This window comes from Lycorma delicatula, chromosome 7 (genome assembly GCF_047948215.1).
Source record: "Lycorma delicatula isolate Av1 chromosome 7, ASM4794821v1, whole genome shotgun sequence".
Lineage (NCBI taxonomy): Eukaryota > Metazoa > Arthropoda > Insecta > Hemiptera > Fulgoridae > Lycorma > Lycorma delicatula.
The window spans coordinates 59,055,351-59,074,480 of record NC_134461.1 but is presented as its reverse complement, the minus strand read 5'-3'; the positions used below and the strand labels follow the sequence as shown (position 1 = coordinate 59,074,480).

At 30.5% G+C, this 19,130-nt stretch overlaps 2 protein-coding genes across 7 annotated transcripts in view; one reads left to right on the top strand and one right to left on the bottom strand.

Annotated features, from left to right (window-relative positions):
* The window catches only part of LOC142328244 (ATP-binding cassette sub-family F member 1), a 55,562-nt gene extending 43,101 nt beyond the window's left edge, over nt 1–12,461 (top strand). For both annotated transcript variants that reach the window (XM_075371885.1, XM_075371883.1), the window contains exons 12-14: nt 3,980–4,052; nt 6,968–7,165; nt 12,122–12,461. In XM_075371885.1, coding sequence (XP_075228000.1) covers nt 3,980–4,052; nt 6,968–7,155 — 261 coding nt within the window. In that variant the 3' untranslated portion in view covers nt 7,156–7,165; nt 12,122–12,461. The remainder of the gene's footprint in view (nt 1–3,979; nt 4,053–6,967; nt 7,166–12,121) is intronic.
* A 1,563-nt stretch (nt 12,462–14,024) lies between these two features.
* LOC142328245 (uncharacterized) overlaps nt 14,025–19,130 on the bottom strand; it is a 37,326-nt gene continuing 32,220 nt past the window's right edge. For all 5 annotated transcript variants that reach the window (XM_075371887.1, XM_075371886.1, XM_075371889.1 and 2 more), the window contains 2 exons: nt 16,103–16,190; nt 14,025–14,578 (listed from right to left, as the gene is read on the bottom strand). In XM_075371887.1, coding sequence (XP_075228002.1) covers nt 14,569–14,578; nt 16,103–16,190 — 98 coding nt within the window. In that variant the 3' untranslated portion in view covers nt 14,025–14,568. The remainder of the gene's footprint in view (nt 14,579–16,102; nt 16,191–19,130) is intronic.

The window sequence follows — 19,130 nt, the reverse complement described above, 5'->3', positions numbered from 1 at the left end:
TTGCATATTCTGTGCCACTTCTGATATAACTAATAGCTTGTCTAACAATTACAGTTATGGCATGTAATACGTATGTACAATATTTGTATCTAATATCCCAAATGCCTCCTGTTTTAAGTCATAAAAGATTTTGTTTGTAATATACTTCATGTATTTTATAAGTCAACTAATATTGAATAATGAATTTTCTTTTCTTTTTTTTCATAATAAGTAACATTGTCTGTGGCACAAAGTGAATTAAATTTCCATCAAATATTTACATCCTGCATCACAAGAAAATCTACCTATGTAGTGAAGTGGTTCATTTACTATTTGAACATATTGAAATTGTTTTTTTTTCTAAAAAAATTCTGCAAAGGTATTCTCTGCTTTTCTTTGTTTTGTTTCAAGAGAAAAAGGAAAAAGTTTTTTTTTTAGTTATTAAGTTTGAAACGCTTAAGATACCCAGTGCATTTTACTCAACTACATTTAGTTTTAACTTACTTTACTAATTACAATGATAGACAAAAAAAATTTTTTTAATGTTTCTCTAAGTGTGATAACATTTCTTGAATTGCTTTTTTGTACAATTGCTTTTTAGATCTGTAAATACAATTTTTCTATCGCCCTTAGTTTTAAATAAATTATGCTTCAAAAAAATTTAAGAGAAAGTTAGTTAAAATCTAAAATTTATAATTTTGTGTGACCATACCTGTGTTAGGATGATTTCACTGATGCTTTTCATTTATAAATAGCCTCAGATGCATCCCGAATTAATGTCCAACAGTAATTGGGTAGCTTGTTAGTATTCCATTTGCCTTTACAGCAGTTTTCCATCACCAAAATGTCTTGGTGGAAACATTCACAGTGTTTATCACTTACATCTCCGAGGTTGTGCGGAAAAAAACAGATGTGAGTGGAGGAATTGTATTTTCAAAGACATATTACATCCCATAGCTCTGTATGATTAACAATATCGTGATAATTGTCAGATTTTTGTTTGCTGAGAAAAGTTTTGCAAACGTTTTTAAATGAAGCCCAAGCTGCACTTTCTACATTATTTAACATTGAGTTAAATACGTCATCTTTGACCAACTCTCTTATTTGAGGACCAACAAATATACTCCTTTAATTTTTCCTTCACTTACATTTGGAAATTTCTACTTGTACAAAAATCCAGGACTATCTTTCTTCATTGCTTTTACAAAATTTTTCATCAGTCCTAGCTTGATATAGAGAGCAGGTAAAAATATTTTTTTGGGTTCTACTAAGGGCTCATGAATAATATTTTTCCCACTTGGAGTTTGTCTTGTTTCTTCTGCTCTTTGGTAACATAATGTTTATCCCTAACTCGGCTGCCCCATTCGCAAAGAAAACACATGTACTTAGTATACCCTAACTGTATGCCTAACAAAATAGGTATAACTTTCAAATTCCACATACGTTCCAGCTATGTTTTTTATAATTTATTTTTACAAGAATACTTTTCATCACATAGTCTGTCTCTTTCAAATTAATACCATAAGCGATTGGTATCAGAGGATATTTGTTACTGTTGTGTAGTAGAACCACTTTTAAACTATACTTGGACAAATCTATGAAAAGACGCCAGTTCTCAGGTTTATGAACTTGTCCTAAGTGCAACATAAGCTCAATATTTGTGCAATAAACCAAATTATTTTCATCACTAAACTACTGAAAAAGTTCTTTCTGTCGGCTTTGAAAGCCCAAAATCTTTGTATTTTTTTGAAGTAAATTCTAACCTAGCAGTATTGATAGTAACAGTTCCGCTTGATTTTTTGATAAATTTAAATCCCTAACAAACTCATTTAATTGACCTTGTAATATAAGATGTGGCTTATTGAAAGATAATTTAAAATCAAAATCATTGTTGTCTTCTTCAGTAGTGCCTGATTCTTCATCACTGCCTGTGAAACATACATTCACAGGCTCAGGAACTGGAATAATTTCACTGTGAGGTACAGGCCTGATTGCAGATTGCAATGAAGGATATTTTACGGTATGGTTAGATTTTTTAGAAATTCCAGACACACTTGTTAAACAAAAGTAACATTCGATTACACAATCCTTTGGTTCATGCCAAATCATAGCTACATATGTCATAATATGTGACTGATCTGATTTAATTCTTTGTCTAGTATTGTTTATTTATAGCTTACAAATTATATTAAAGATAAAACAATAAAAAGGGAGCTAACAAAATCCAAGCTTAAAGTGCTAACTATACGTTGAAAAATGAAAAAAATTCTTTAAATAAAATTTAAAAAATTTTTAAAAATGGTGGGCGATAGATTCTACGTTCATATTTGCTTTCAGCATCAAAAAATGGATTAAAATCATGTATCGCATTTAAGGATGTTTATCAGTGTTATTTTTGTTGATAAGAAAAACAGTTTTGGTTTTAATTCAGGTTTAGTTTTTTCTACATTTCATCTAGTTTGGAATTTTAACATGAATAAGATGATTAAAGTAAAATTTCTTGCTAGCAATTTTATTTAACCTGATTTTTCATTTGTGATTTTTTTTGTACAATATTAATGTAGTGAAACGAATTAAAGAAACCTAAGTGATTTGCTACTGTTAATTCTATACATGCTTTTATTTTTTACTTATTTATTGATCTTTTTGCCTGTGTAAAATTTTCTACATGTGTACAAGCAATGATTTAATTAGTAAAGGACTTGTATAATTAACCAATCATACATTCTAGATAGGCAATTGTACAGGATGTCCAGTCTAAAGGTATCCGTGGAATGAACATGTGCAGGCAAGCTGACTCGCATTGCATTTGTAGTAAGTAGTAATCAGTCTAGATGTGACCCCCAGAACAGAAAGTTATGCATACTTTGGTTGTCAGAGTTTCAATCAGTGTTCAATGGCATGTATGAACTGCATGGAATATCAATTCTCCTTCAAATAATTTTAGTCAGTGGGATATGACTTTTAGAGAGAGTGGAAGGTTGGTTTCACAAGCTACAAATCATCCAAACGTTTCAGTTAGTGAGGGACTGGATTGTGTACATGACGCATTCACTGCCAGTCCTGGAAAGTCAATTAAACAAGCTAGAGTTACAAACTGCAAATTTCTCATTCCACTGTTCACGACATTGTTCATAAGCGGTTCTGTTTGCAGTGTACAAGGTACAACTCCTTCATCATATAAAACAAAAAGATCGGCACCTATGACATTCCTAATTGTCTTAATATTTACTTAGTGAAGAGGAGCAACCTTTCATATGTGGGGGAAAATTAAGACACAATTGTCAGATTTGAAGGACTGAAAACCGTCATATATTAATCAAAAATGAAAAGAACATACCAAAAGTCAATGTCTGGTTAGGACTGCATATGGTGTCATTGATCTGTTTTTTTTTTCATGGAGCCCACTGTGACAGGACACAGTACTCATCATTCTTGAGAACTTTGCTGTTGCTAAGATTCCTGCAGTCTTCAGTTTCCAATAAGATGTGCTCCACCACACTTTCATCGAGATGTTACGGTGTTCTTGGACAACACTTTCCCTGGATTTTAGATTGAAAAAGGAGGTCCAATTGCATAGCTACCTAGATCTTCATATGACAGTCCCTTGGATATTTTTACTTGAGGATTTATTAAAAGTTGTTTGTACCAAAAAATTTCACGATTTGGACAATTTAAATCTGAGAATTGTTGAAGCTGTTGGTCTAATAATGCTGCAGATGCTCCTGAATAAATACTGGTAAGACAGATTATCACCTAGAAATCTGTCTAGCTATAAAAGATGCACACATTGAACTTGTAGGTTGAATTGAGCCTACATTAAAACTTGGTGAGTTGCTGTGTTTATTAAAAAAAAATATTAAATTATATTAAACTGGTTTTCTTAATAGAAGCTGTTATTTTTGGATACCTTTAGCCCAGACACCTATATCTTTTAATCTCACTGTACAGTTAATATTTTCTTTTAAATGTAAACATTGCTTTTTTAATTTGATTTCAGGATGAACCTACAAACAATTTAGATATTGAATCAATAGATGCCCTAGCTGATGCAATCAATGGCTATAAAGGAGGTAACTGCTGATCATAATATATTAATAATTTTTTTTTTCAGTTAAAAGCCTGTATTAGTAATATATTTATTTTATTTCCTTGAAATGATTAATGAATCATTCTAATGATTCTTTGGTACATATTAATTTATGCAACTGAAACTTATTTCAGCCAGGTGGTGGTCATATACTACTATCACTCTAAAACCAGTAAATATTGTTCCTAAAATAATTTTTATTACCAAATAGATATAAAACTTTTTTTAAATTAATTTCCCTTGTACTGCTGTCAGAGATAGAAAAAATAACTGATAGAAATTCTTTAAAATGGAATAACAGCAGGTTTGTTTGTATCAGATTTTTTAAGACATGAAAAAATATTTGTATTATCTATAAAGAAGAGGTTTATAGATTTCAACAACTTATTAATTTTAGGCAATTACAAGACATATCAGATTTTCTTAATTGAAGAATTTTGGAGACAGGGCCTTTCCCTAAGGCCTCACAAAAACACAAGTTTGGAAAAAATGATTAGAACTTCAAACCAAAATATTTCTCTGTTTTCATAATTTGATGGGGAAAAATAATTAATCTTTGTTCTAATTTAATGAATGAAGGCTAGAATTAAGAAACCCGAGTAGGGAGTTCAACCCAAACTTTTAATATCATTTATTATATTCATTTTATATAATCTATTTTATATAATTTTTTAAGTTCAGTTATCACTGCACCTTAGAAACATGACATTTTAAAGAAAAAAAATTGAATATCCTTTTATTTGCTAAAAAAAAAAATGAGCTATCCTTGGAGTGAGCCTTTTGGATTGTATAGTTTCATTTAATCATTCTACAGAATAGAATAAATATTTATGAAGATTGGTTCCAATAGTGCAAAATCACTTTTTTTTTTTAGAAGGCTAGGGTGTTTGAAAAGCATGAACCTCTTCTTTAGAATAATTTTGAATTTCTTTTAAGGTAGAATAACTAGCATGTTTCATTTTTTTCTGACAACAGAAAACAATCTAAAAAAATGTTTTTTTATGTAAATATTTTTTTTTTTGTTATATAATATTACAGCATTTAAAGATTTTTTATTTGAAAAATCTGAGGAGCTAGAGCCCATTGGAGGCAAGAAGATTTGATCCTCTTAGTTACCTATGTTTTGCCTAAAAATTAAAATATTCAAATTTTTACTATTTCAGGTTGTGGGAGTCTAAAAAGGTGTCAGAATGTTTTAGAAAAAATACTTTTGATATTGCAGTATTCCTGACTAGAACTAAAACTTTAGGGAGAAAAAGTTTGGAAAAGAATGGTTTAAATATTGCAATATTTCTATTTTGTTAATTTATAGGCTGAGAATTAATAGACCTATGGGGTTGGGTCTAAAACTTTCCCTTTCCTATATGCTTGTTTTCCTGAGGTTAAAATGAATTTCTGTAGTATTCATTCAGAGAGAGAGAGAGAGAGAAAGAATATGGGAAAGCTGTTTGGATGGGTTTTGTAAGGCATCTCTGATTTAAATATTAATGAATGATAGAATAAGTTTATAAGTAAAAGAGGTTCCAGTTCTTTATTTTGATTGGCTCACAATCATTACATCCAACTATGATGAAGTAATCATCTACAGATACATGCCTCTCTTCGATCTATATCTTACTTTAATAAAATTCCACTCATAGGACCTGCCTAAATCACTTTTCTTTCTGATTTCATAAAGAAAAAACTGTATTTCATAGATAGTTTCCCAGAGAGTTCATTCTTGGCGGCATGCATCTCATGTGTTTTTTCTATCATTTAAAGCTGGGATTCAATTTAGCTTAGATCCTAACTTCACATCCCATCCAACCTAATACACTCTTTTGATTGACTGAAGAGCTCTCTTCTCTAATGCTTGCCATTTTCTCTTTTTTTCTTCCTTTGTACTTAGGATTTAGATCTCACTACCATAAGTCAATAGAGAAATAACAGTTTACAGGTAAACTATTAGGTACAGTTTTACATAATAATTAAATCTTGTTTATTTTTTTTTTTTTTTTTATATATATATATATATGTATCTGTCCTTTAGCTCAAGATCTAGCATAAGACATTAACAGATACTTGTAAATCATTCCTCAAAGTGATAATTGATGTTACTCAAATCATTGATTTCCCTCTAAAGGCATTACTTTTTGTTGTGTGTAATCAGACAATATAACCACTTATCTTTATACAACTGAAAGATGAAAATTTGGATCATCTTCTGATATGCACTTCACTTACAAGTCAAATTATGTATTTTGAATAAACTCATATCTATTCTCCATATCCATCTATTTATTTCTTCTAAATATAAATTAAACAATTTTGGGAAGAGGCTACAACACCCTTACTATAATACCTTAATTATTTGAATTACTTCCGAACACCATTTAGAAATTTAATTACAATTTTGGTATTATAATGTAGGATCACCATTTATAGAAGGCCAGGAATACCGACCTTTAGAATTTCCCTTAACATTTTCATGCATGAAATCAAAGGCTCTAGCCCTTGATTTCAAACTGAATACTGACATATTTCTTGTCTATTGAATTTTGAAAATATTACCTATACTTGAACTTCTAGTATTAGGATTTCTACAGCTAATTTTCATCTTCTGTTAAATTTTTATGAGTGAAAAATGTTATGAATAGTTTTGTTATTATTTCTTTAAATATTAAAACAGCTATTAGCTACTCTCCACTTTTAGGAGATTATCTGCTTGTCCAGCAAATATTATAAAGATACAAAACAGCTGGACGTATTTTATGTTGATTAATATGATACTAGATTAAGTTGATAATAGATCAGTTATTTTTTTTATATCAAAAAAACTTTTCATAAGGATATCATTAACTTAAGAAATACCAGTGCATTTTATTACACTGATTGATTTCCTTTGTTTCTTTTTTGCAGGAGTTATAATTGTATCTCACGATGAAAGGCTTATTAGAGATACTGATTGTACATTATGGGTAATAGAACATCAAACAATTAATGAAGTTGATGGCGATTTTGATGATTATAGAAAGGAATTGCTGGAAAGTTTAGGCGAAGTAGTCAATAATCCTAGTATTGCAGCAAATGCAGCTGTTAAACAATGAAGAAATCAAGGTAGTATATTATACACAAAAATTGAAGTTTTTTGTATATTAATTCAGGTAATTGATTTTAAAAGCAGTGATCATTGAAAATGAAAATTATTTTTTCATTTTTTTATGTTTAAGCAAAGCTGTTAACTACTCTGAACATAGACAGTCCTTCTCTGGATTAATTAGCCAGTTCCTGTATGCTTACCCTTTCTTTATCTTTTTTTATTGGTCACTTTCCCCTAAAGATCAATAATCTTTTATCAGTTGATGTTTGAAGACCTTTGTCAGCTAAAAGATGGAAAACATCAGGTTGTCCTCAGATATTGTATTAATACACTTCATATGAGCGAGTTTTATGATTCACTATTAATTTTCCACTATCCCTACCAAATCTACAATACCTTAATCTTATATAACTAACATAATTTTATTATGAAAGTAATCCTTCAACTGAGCAAAACTCAACAATAAATGCGATGTTATTTAATTACCTTTCATCTACAGTATTCTAATCTATTTGGAAGGGTTATATTACTTTAGCCCTATATATGATGAAAGTCTTTTAAATTTGACTATAAAATCTATTGTTCAATACTAATACTGCCCTTATTTTCTTACAATTAATATTCATAGACATCATTCTTTTATTAGGCCAAACTTTCTTTTTGCATACCAAACAGTTTAACATAATAAAATTTGTCAAGGGAATGAAGATAAATAACCATTATTAGCAAGAAGACATTACAAATATAAAATTTAAAAATTAAGTTTTTCTGGCCTTTTGAACAATGGTATCTAATCTTAACAAAGATTTTACAGTTTCAGATTAATCCATGTAAAACAGCTGTGTACTGTCAGCTTATTCTTTTAAGTTTAAACTTATGTTACAGTAAAAATCTTAAGTGAAAAATCTTCTCCCATCGTTATTAATAGCTTTCATTAGGAATTACAAACCCTCGAAAAATACTTTGGTCAAATAAGTGACTCATTTAACTAAGCAACTTTTTTCTTTTGTCTGATGAATTAATTCACCACAGACGCTTGTACATGTGAATATGAAAATGGAAATTTGGAGCGCATGAAAAATGCCCATGTCTGACCTGGATTCAAAACTGGAATATCTGGATGAAAGGCCAGATGCTACCACTCCACCATGAGGATCAGCATAGTAGTAGAATATTAATTATAGATATTTTATAAAATAATTTTAAGATTAATTAATGTTTTTTACTGTATAGTAGGTAATATTCTGTATTTCTTAAAATTGTAATATGCTGATTACAAGGTAATGCTTGAAGTCAAAATATGATTAAAAAAAATTATAATAAAAAAAGGAAAGATAACTGAAAATCGCTTTCTAAGATTTGATTAGAGAAGATATTTCAGAACTAAAATGCAAAGTAACCACTTTCTGATTAGTGTTGCTATAATGGTATTTGTCTCTGGTTCCTACAAATTTATCACAAATTTGATTAGATAAAATTTTAAAAAAAATTTAGTTGATATTTCACAATTAAAATGACTATAAAACTTAAGTTATAAAAGTATTCGTTAATACCAGAAATACTGAAAAAATCTTCTAAATACTATAAACTTGCAGATGATCTGCTTGCATAAACCTGAAAAGTAGCCGTACAGATGTGTCTACTAGAAGTGTGCAGTTTAAATAAAACAGTTTACTTTATCATTAAATCAAACGTCTGATCTGATTTTTTAGATTAATTAATCAAAGAAGCTGAAGGTTTCTTTAATGAACTATTGTTTATATGTGTTTATAAGTATTATTATATTTTATGATCACATTAGTCAGTTTGTTATCAAAGTTTCTTCAATGAAACTGTTTTGGGTCTTGCAGTCCTCCCAGTACTTTTTTATACGTTTTGATCTTTGTGTCTTTTCTAGTGTTAAAAATGTTAGTGTTGGTGAGTTTTTTCTTGCAAGTGTTTTTGTTCTTGATTTTCTTGTTTTTTCATTTTATCTGTAGTGTCTGCTGGTGTAAAGCCAATTTCCTGAGTTTCCCAATTTCTTGAGTTGTGGACCGATCCTGTTGAGGATAATTCTTGAAAATATTTTGTATGTTGCGTCTAGGAGTGAGATTCCCCTATAATTGTTAGGATCTGTTTTGTTCCCTTTTGGGTAACGGATGGATGAGGGCTGTTGTCCAGTGTTCTGGTTCTTCTTCTTTGAACAAACTGTTGATAAAAGAACAATTTTGCTAATCTTCCTGCATGTTTCGAGATCTCTATAAATGTCTGTTGATTTTCTCCTACTGCTTTGTAATACTTCATCCAACCCTTTGCTTGGTGGATATCTTTTATTGTGGGAGGGGTGATATTTTAGGTGGAGTTAAAGTTTAGGAATTCTGTCAGTTCTTTGCAATTTAGAAGTATATTGAAATATTTAGCTAGGATTTATGCCTTGTCTTTATTGTCATGGGCCAGTTTACTGTTTTCTTTATTAGTAGTTTTGAGGGTTCATATTTTTGGAGCTGATCCTTGAAGGTTTTGTAGTAGTCTCTCGATTGTGTTTTAGTGAATTCGTCTTATATTGACTTCAGTGTGTCTTTATTCTCCTTAGGATTCTGGTAGTTTTTTCCTTTGTTTTATAAGATTTTGGAAGGATCTTCTGATTTTTGGGATTGGTGAAATAGCATTGATGTATTCTTTCCACTGTTTTGTCACATTCGCTGTTACACTATTGATATTTTTTATGGGATTTTATTGGGGCTAATTCTTCTGTGATTGTTTAAGGTTGTTGACTAGATCTTGGAGTTTATCTGTGATTATTTTTTATATTGATTTTTGGTAATTTTGATTCTTAATTAGTTGGGTAGGTTCCATTTTCCTTTCAGATTTAGGGGTTTGATTTTCTGCTTTCTTTGAGAAGTAAATTTAATTTTAATTTTGGCGACATAGTGATCTGAACCTATGTCTACTCCTTGGAGGACTTGTGGTGGTTTGTCCATGAAGACATGGACTAGTTGCCATTCTCTTTAGTGTTTCCAGGTTTTGAGGTTTCCTCTTGAAAACCACAACCCAACCTCAAATATGTGGATTTTGAGGTTGGGTTGTGGTTTTCGCAGAGATCAAAGAGTCTCTGTCCATTTTTGTTTCTTTTCTTTTGGGCAGGCCATTTTCTGATGATGTTGGGGTATCTTCTTTCTCTGCCTAGTTGAGCATTGAAGTCTACAATTGTTTAACACGGTTTTTTGGAATGTTATTTATAGCCAGGTCGAGTAGATCCCCAGAACGTTTCTGTTTCTTTATGGTCTTTTGGGGAGTTATTTTCATTATTAGTGGGTTCATGGGTGATGGACCCACCGGATTGGTGTAATGGTAAATGCATCTTCCCAAATTAGTTGATTTGGAAGTTGAGAGTTCCAACGTTCAAGTCCTAGTAGTCAGTTATTTTTACATGGATTTGAATTCTAGATCGTGGATATTGGTGGTTGGGTTTCAATTAACCACACATCTCAGGAATGGTCGAACTGACACTGTACAAGACTACACTTCATTTACACTCATACATATCATCCCCTGAAGTATTATCTGAACGGTAGTTACTGGAGGCTAAACAGGAAAAAGAAAAGGGTTCATGGGTGATTATTATAGTGTAGATTATATTACATACTTTTAGGGTGAGTGTTGAGATTTTTGGGGATGGTGACTTAAATTCTTATATGAAGGTTATTATTTTCAAGCTGACTGAGGAGCTTGTTCCAAACTGTGGAACATTTTTCATCACTCTTCGTAGATATACCTTTGTAGAGTCTTTATCCTTGAGATTCCTTGGTATCGTGGTCGGCGTTTCTTATTTCTTGCAGACCTCTGATGAAAATTTTGTGTTGGTCCATTAGGCCAGTTATTATTTTTAGTTTACCAGTCCGCATGAGCAAGTTTACATTGTCTGTGGAATGTAGGTGCTTTGCTTTGGTTTGATTATGGACTTTGTATTTTTCTTGTTTGTGTGTGTAGTATTGAGGCATTCCAGTGCTTTCGTTTGCATGTTATCTTCTAATGGCTTAGTATATATATATATTTTTTTTTTTTAAGGTTTAGGTTTGCTTAAGTCTTATTTGACTAGGTGTATTTTTTTAATATACAGAGTATATCACAAAGTTCTCCCAGGACCTTCCAACCTATTCTACTCAAGAAAATAATGGAAAAAGTTCATATGAACATATGTCCTAAAGTGTTTTATTTGTGAGTTATGGCTAATGAGAAATTTTGCTCAGATTTCAGCTACCCCAGTGATATGAAATCGTATGTTTAGGACATTATTGAAAGGAATTTTTAAGGGAAAGATTAATTAAGGGGCAGAATTAGTGATTTATTATGTTTCTTGACCTGAAAAATTGAATAAAATAGGTCCCAGAACCATATCTGCAGTAGTTTTTGAAAAATCTGGAGTGAAAACCAATAAATTGGGGTAAAAACCCTGCTTTTTATATTTGACAATCAGTAACTTTGTTAAATGGGTAATAAATACATAAAACTGTTAAATTAAACTGATCTTGAACAAAATGTAAGATCAGTTGAATAAGGCAAAGAAAAGTCAGAAAAATTCAAATTTTATTTAAAAACAACAGTACATTATGATATTTGTCGGCAAAATACTTATTTAATAAGTAAATAAAAAACAAATTCTTTTTTAGTAAAAATTTGTAAATTAGTGTAGATATTGATTGCATCAAAGTATGTAAATGTAAAATTATGTAGCGTGACTACATTCTTGAATTGTTAACATTTTATTTCATATAATATAAATACTAATTAATTTGTCTTTTTGTGGGTTTTAGTTGTTAATATAAAATTATTTTAGTGTTTCCTTTGCCTCCCTTGAAGGTTTTTTCTTTCTTCTGCATTTTATTGGCTATACTGAAAGATTTTGTGTGTAAGATTGAGTATGAGAAAATAAATTAATCAAATTTAACCTACAAATATGCATTGTGTGTTAAATATTGTTTTTTTTGTTTCAGATATTTGTAACTTCAATCAACAAGTTGACTGTATTAATGAATTTAATCTACGCACTATTACTGAATAGAATTTGCCTAGTATTCATAATGTAGCAAATGCTTTGACAGATTTTAATTAAATTATTTTTACCTATATTTTTTTTTAGAATCTTTTGATGATATTTCAAAAATAAATGTAACAAATAATAAGTAAATAAATAAATAAATGTAACAAGCTGTCTTGTGTATTTAAGATTTAATTTAAGTTTATAATAATTATATTTTTTCCATAGTTAATACAATGAAGATGTTATATTTACTAAAAGTTAAAAATAAATTGTTCGAGGTTTTTTTAAATTTATTTTTGCCTAATAATGATTCTTATTGAATTAGAATACCATATTAGAAGCTTGAATTGGATGATTGTATCAAAGTTGCCATATATGTATTATTGTCACATGCTGTGCTTTCTATTGGCGAATGCAAAATTAATAATATTAGTAGGTATCAGGGAACTTACACCTGGACACTCATCCCACCATGCATTGACTATAAAACCGTGGAGAAAACAAGGAATCCTCTAGCCGACCCAAAACAGGATCTCTTGACAGATGACAACCTCCACCACAGCATCAGGCCTGACCAGCCCATTAGGGCCAGGAGACATCATAGAGGTGAACAGAACTGGATAAGCCACCACTTCAGCTGCAGTGACAGAACATGATTTATGTCAACTCAATACAGAGGGGCTCTGAAGGCCCATAATTGGTGGGGACCCAGCTGCTGCTGAGGGGAAGCTTGGTCTGATTCCTGATTCCATCGGATAAGTTGCAACTCCCCAACTAAAAGCAGGGTCAAGCTGACATCACTAGAGACCAGCGACTGGTATCAATAGCTCTTCTCAGGGCTGGAGACAATATAAATAAAGTATGTGTGTGTCCAACACTACTACCAATATACAGGAAAAAACTTAACTATATATAAAATTAACTTTGAATTGCATGTAATGTATCTTGTTAGTTGAGCTGATCTTTTTTCTGTATGCTGGTAATAGCAAAATGTCAGGGGAGAACTAGTCTGAAATTTTATTTTAAAAATGGAATTAAATGCAACAAAGCATTTAGTGTTAAAAAAGGTTGAAGACAATGGTATGTCACAACCACTAGTTTATGAGTGGTACAAACACTTCTAGAAAGACCGAGGTCTGAGCATCCTAGCGCATCAATCACTGATGAAAAAAGTTAAAGAAATTATGGTTGCCAATCACAGAATCACCATTAGAAAGGTTGCCTAAGAAAAGGAATTTCATAAGGCTCATGATAAGCAATTTATAAAACAGCATTGTGTAACCACTGCTAAACAAACAAATGCTTATTGACATCACTGACAATCTAGACTTGCTCAAACACATAACTGGTGAAGAAATGCAGGCATATATCTTCAGCTTTGAGACAGTGTAATCATCCCAATGAAGTTTTCTGAGGAGCTCCAAAAAAAGCATTTCGTCCATTCAAATGTGAAAGTCATAATACAGTCATCAAGCAATACTACCTAAAAGATTTACACAATTTGCATGAGGCAATGACCCAAACTTTTGAGTCAATTTAAGGTTTTGCATCATGCCAGTATACAGACACACTGCTTTACTTTTCCAGTAGTTCTTAACACACAATTATCACTAGTTTAGTATTTTTATTTTTATTATGCATTAATTAAATTATGTCAATCATGAATGAGGAGCAGGGTCCCACTAAAGTACTTTCATGAAAAATTAAGCTAAGATTTGATTTTATCAGTTTTGTCATTTTCAAAAGAAGGTTGCAATATTTGTAAACATATTTTATTTTGATGTACACTCATCAAAGTGAAATGTGTAATAATTTAGGCAAAAAAGACATACATTTTATAATAATCATTCACAAACACATTTTATTAGGATGATGTTAAAATATCAGCATAAAAAAGACAAATAAAGAAAAAATACTTTTTCAATTTTAATTTTCAAACATTGTAAAGATTTTATAAAAAATATTATATAAAAGTTAATATGTTAAGATAGATAATAACTATAATTATCATGCATGCTATTTAATAATAAAGGCAACAAGTGTATAAGTTTAAAGGCAATACTAAATTTTTTAATCAAGTTAATAAAATAGAAAGTTAAAATTAAAACAAGCCGTACTGATAAAAAGTAAAAGGCTTTTTTAATATTTTAAACTTTTACTTTATTATCTAATTACGATAATCAAATTTCAATATTTTTTTAAAAAAGAAAAGATGTTTGTAAATCTAGAAACATGTTCTTCAATGTAAATCAAGAATGCAACAATTCGGATCGTAAGTTTTTTAATTTAAATTTCTTCAGTTTTACTGTAGAAGTAATTCAGTACAAATATATTTTGTTGTCTATATACTCTATTTTTCTTCTAATTTATTCAAACCTTTCTTTTCTTAATACAATATTTTCAATCAGGCCTGTTAACAGAATTATTATAGAAATAGATTTTTGACAGAAGAGAAAGTATACATCTTATGAATTAGGAAAAATCAATTTAAAAGATTCCTCTGACTGCTGATATATCTACAATATATCAAAATTTAGATTAATGAAAAACAAATTAGAAAAAAATCCTTTTACTTTCCACACAATAACAGTAACAGGTGTAAACACAGCTAATTAGTAAACTGTATTTTCTTAGAACTCCATTTGTAATTTATACTTGGACTATATATTGGAATTCATATCCTCGAAACAAAGTAAAATATGTGCTTTACTCCTGTTAATATATAGACATCATTACATTGTTTTCCATTTGATGACTAGCAAGGTACACTTAGCATTACTAATGAATGTATATTACAAGTTAATAAACTATATTTTAGTCATTTTTAAAGCAAGAATTGTTTACATACATTAACCACACAAGTTGTTTTGGAAAACAAACTTGTTAGGTGCATGTAAACTATATTAATCGTGCCAATTTTGAGGTGCAATGAATTTATTTTATGCACAAATCAATTACCCCACTGAAATTAGTTGGAATCATGAAGAAGGTGAGATGAACAAGACAAATCGATGGAAAGAGTGTGTTTTCAATGAAGAGAGAACAAATGTTCACGATGAAGGAATATCTGGACACCCATTGGTCAACAATTTTTTAGGATGAGAAAAGCATTCTTCTTGTTATTAACTGTCTGAAGGTGGAACCATCAACACAGTAAGGTTCTGCAATCTTAAAGAAGAAATACCATCAAGAACTACCATCCTCAAAAAAGCTTAATATCAGTAAACTTTTACAGACAAATAGTTTAAGACATATTTTCATTATAAAAAGAAGGGATTTTTAGTTATAATTTTTTTTCTTCTATTAATGAGAAAATTATTCTTATTTTGCTGACTTTTATAGCTCTAAAATTTTAATTTTTTAAATTAAATGTTATTATTTACAAAATATGTGCAGATGAAGTGAGATTTCCAAGAAAGTAATAAATAAAATAAAAATAGTAATTGATAAAAAAAAATTAGTTTTAGAAATAAAATTATTCTTTTCTCATGAACTATAGAATGTAAATATGCTCATCATTTATCAATACCATACATACTTCATCATATATTTATCGTACATACTCCCCTTCAAATAGCATTTTCTAGATGCAAGTAAATATATTAACTCAAGACTGATTTGCATTATACGTACCATAAAATATAGACACATGATATTTTTTTATAAAAATATGCATAAGCCTTTTATTGAACAAGGATATATTAATATAAATAGTAAACGCAACAAAATCATGGAATGTTAAGGCTAAAGATCTTGCAAAAATTGTATAATGTGATAATTAAATAAGAAGCTAATCCATTTATGACAATGAATGCTAAAATAAAAAATAAATTATTTTAGCATTACTTAAATAAAAGTCTATAAATCATTTGTTTTTAGATCAATTTTGTTGTGTTGGAAACACTGCACCAAATAGGTAAGGCTACACTACTACCTCCATGGTTGTCGATTAGCAGAACTAGTACTGAATGACTTCTGTAACTGAGTTGGCTGTGGGCGAGAACTCACATTACAACTGTATCCTGAAAAATAATTAAAAAAGTTATTATAATACTTAAAGATGTTTCAATGACAATATACATTACTCTGCTTTGTTTGCTTACAATTCATTAATAGAAATTTAGACTAAGTTTTTCAAAATTTAACTGCAGAAAATTATTGTGTTTACAAAAAACATGAAAGGAAATATTGATTCGACTATTGAGTCCAAAACTTGCCACTATAATTTCTTCATATGACATAACAAATTTATAATAACTTAACTATAAATGTTCCTATAAATAAATAAAATTGGCTAGTTTCTTTCTGTCTACCAATTTCCAATCATGCCACCACTGACCGATTCTACTAATAGTTGACTCTCAACGCAATCTTACTTTAGCCACCAGTTTATTAAAAACATATATATTTTTATTTTTAAAATAATATTTTATAACAATAATATAATATATTTTATAATAATAATATTTTATGATAAAATATAAAGTGAATATTAAATTTATTATTGTAAAATATCCTTTATAAAAGTTATTTTGAAACTACTGAGAAAATAAAAGAAAGTAATTTTTGATAATATAATTATTTTCAATATAAAAATATACTCTTTCCAAAGATAGTCTTATACAATAATAAATTGTTTTCTACAGAAAGGGAGAAATAAATTTAGACAATCACAGTATTCTAATCCTAAGAATTCTCTTAGGAATTCTTAGTACTCTTACTAAGAATGTAAGCCTGTAAATTATCTTTCCACTTTATCAGTGTTTTTTATGTTATATTTAAAGCATCTAGAAACAAGTGGCACCAGTTACAGTTACATTCTTTTTAAATAATGATGTTAAATTACACAATCAACTTCTATTTAGTGCAACATATAATTCAATAGTGTCTCACGTCGGGTCACCAACTGGTTAGATAAGGTTATGGCACCTATTTTATATAAAAATATATACTTGTGTGTGTGTGTGTATATATGCTGAGTGGGCCAATAAAAAGTGTCCACACCAGAATGTTAAATAGAAATTAATATCATAAGTTCACGCAGAGGATATTGGAATGAAAAATTGGAACAAAGTAAGAGAATACATTCCTATGCAAGAACTCCCCTCGTGATCATCCTTCTCTTTCATACTTTAAGGCCATCAGTTATCTGCTGAGATTTGAAGGTGAGGTGTGTGTGCATTAGCAATATATTCAATATGGGGGTGAGTGAATATTGTAGTCATATATAAAAACTAGTTCTTTGAAGGAAACACAGGAGTTATTTTGCAAAGTGTTTCCTAATCATCCCATCCCAGCTAAATGCAGCATTCAGAAATTGGTGAAGAAATGGTGCCAGTCAGGATTTTATTTAAATGCACAAAAGAACAGAACGAAGTCTGCACTCCTGAACTCCTGTGCACGCATTTACGAAGTGATGCTTTGTTGTGCTCAGAAGTCTTATCAGAAAATTATCGTAACAGGTTAGAGTGAGTAGAATAACCTGCAGAGTTTGAAATTGAAACTGTATTGCATCACAGTTAAGCAAAAATTGAAGGAACCGGACAAGGAAAAATGTGCAAATTTTTGTCGCTGGTTGTTGAATATAGTTTCAGTAGTTAATTGGACTAGTTTATGTTTATCATGCCAGACAAGGAATGGTTTCATTTATTAGGATGTGTAAATGCCAGAACAGCAGGTACTGTATGTCAGAAAATCTGCACCTAATTCATGAGGTACCATTACATGACCAAAAGATAGGCGAGTGATCTCCTGTGCTTGTCACATGTGTTATTGGTCCCAATATTTTTTTTAAATCACAGTCAACACAGATGTCTACCTGACCATTTTGGATGACTCTGCTCAACAGCTGACAGAAAGTGAGTACTGCTTTTTCCAGAAGGGTGGGGCAACCTGTCTGAGAGGTCACTTGGTGTTCATGAACTGTTTACTGTTGAGCTAAGAGTAGAAGCTTATGGCCATGGCCACTGTGGTCTCCAGACTTGTCGACATTTGACTTATTTTTGGGGGAATGTAAAGAATAAGTATATCAAAACAATCCATACACATCTGATGAACTGAAGGAGAATATCAGGATGTGCATTAGCAGTTCTACCCCAGTGGAATTGATGCAGGTATACCTGCATTTCTTAAAATATGCTCGCAAGTGTTCACCTGTTGGTAGAGACAATTTTCAACATTTACTCTGAAAATTAGTACAGGTATGTTAGTTCTTAATATCGTTCTTACATAGGTTACTGCAGACATTGGCAGGGCTACTTTTTCGTGGCCCACCCAGTATATGTACATACGCAGTCTGTTCAGAAAATAACTGAACATCTTTAATTACACGCCAACAGAGATATTTAGTAACATGCGGTTGGCAGCATTGTATTCTGCATAACTTCTTCTGTAACCACACGTTATTCGATTGTTGATATCTCATTTGTGTGGTTTGAGTACAAAGTGTTTAAGTGTTAGTAGTGATTTTCAGGAGCAACGTAAAATTTTGCATAAAATTGAGGTAAACTTTCACAGAAATATTTCAATTTTGAAATAAGCTTATGGGGATGATGCTCTGGGTCGTACAAAATGTTACAAATGGTTTTCACGATTTAAAAATGGTCGTTAGTCAATTGAAGATTGATTTCTCAATCAGAAAAGCCTTTTAACTTCAACTGATGACACCCACATTCAGAAAATTGATCTGGTGCTTACAAATCATCGACTGACTGTCTGAGAACTTGCAGAAGATGTTAGAATCTCAATTGGATTATGCCATGACATTTTAACTGGAAAAATTGAACTTGCATCAAGTTACAGTAAAGTTTGTTTCTCATTTTATGACCGAAAGAACATCAAGTGGATGTTTGTCGGTAACTTCTTGAACAAGCCAATGATGATGAAAGATTCATGGAAAGGGGATCATAACAGGAGACAAAAGCTGGGTTTACGGCTATGACAGAGACAAAAGTTCAATCAAA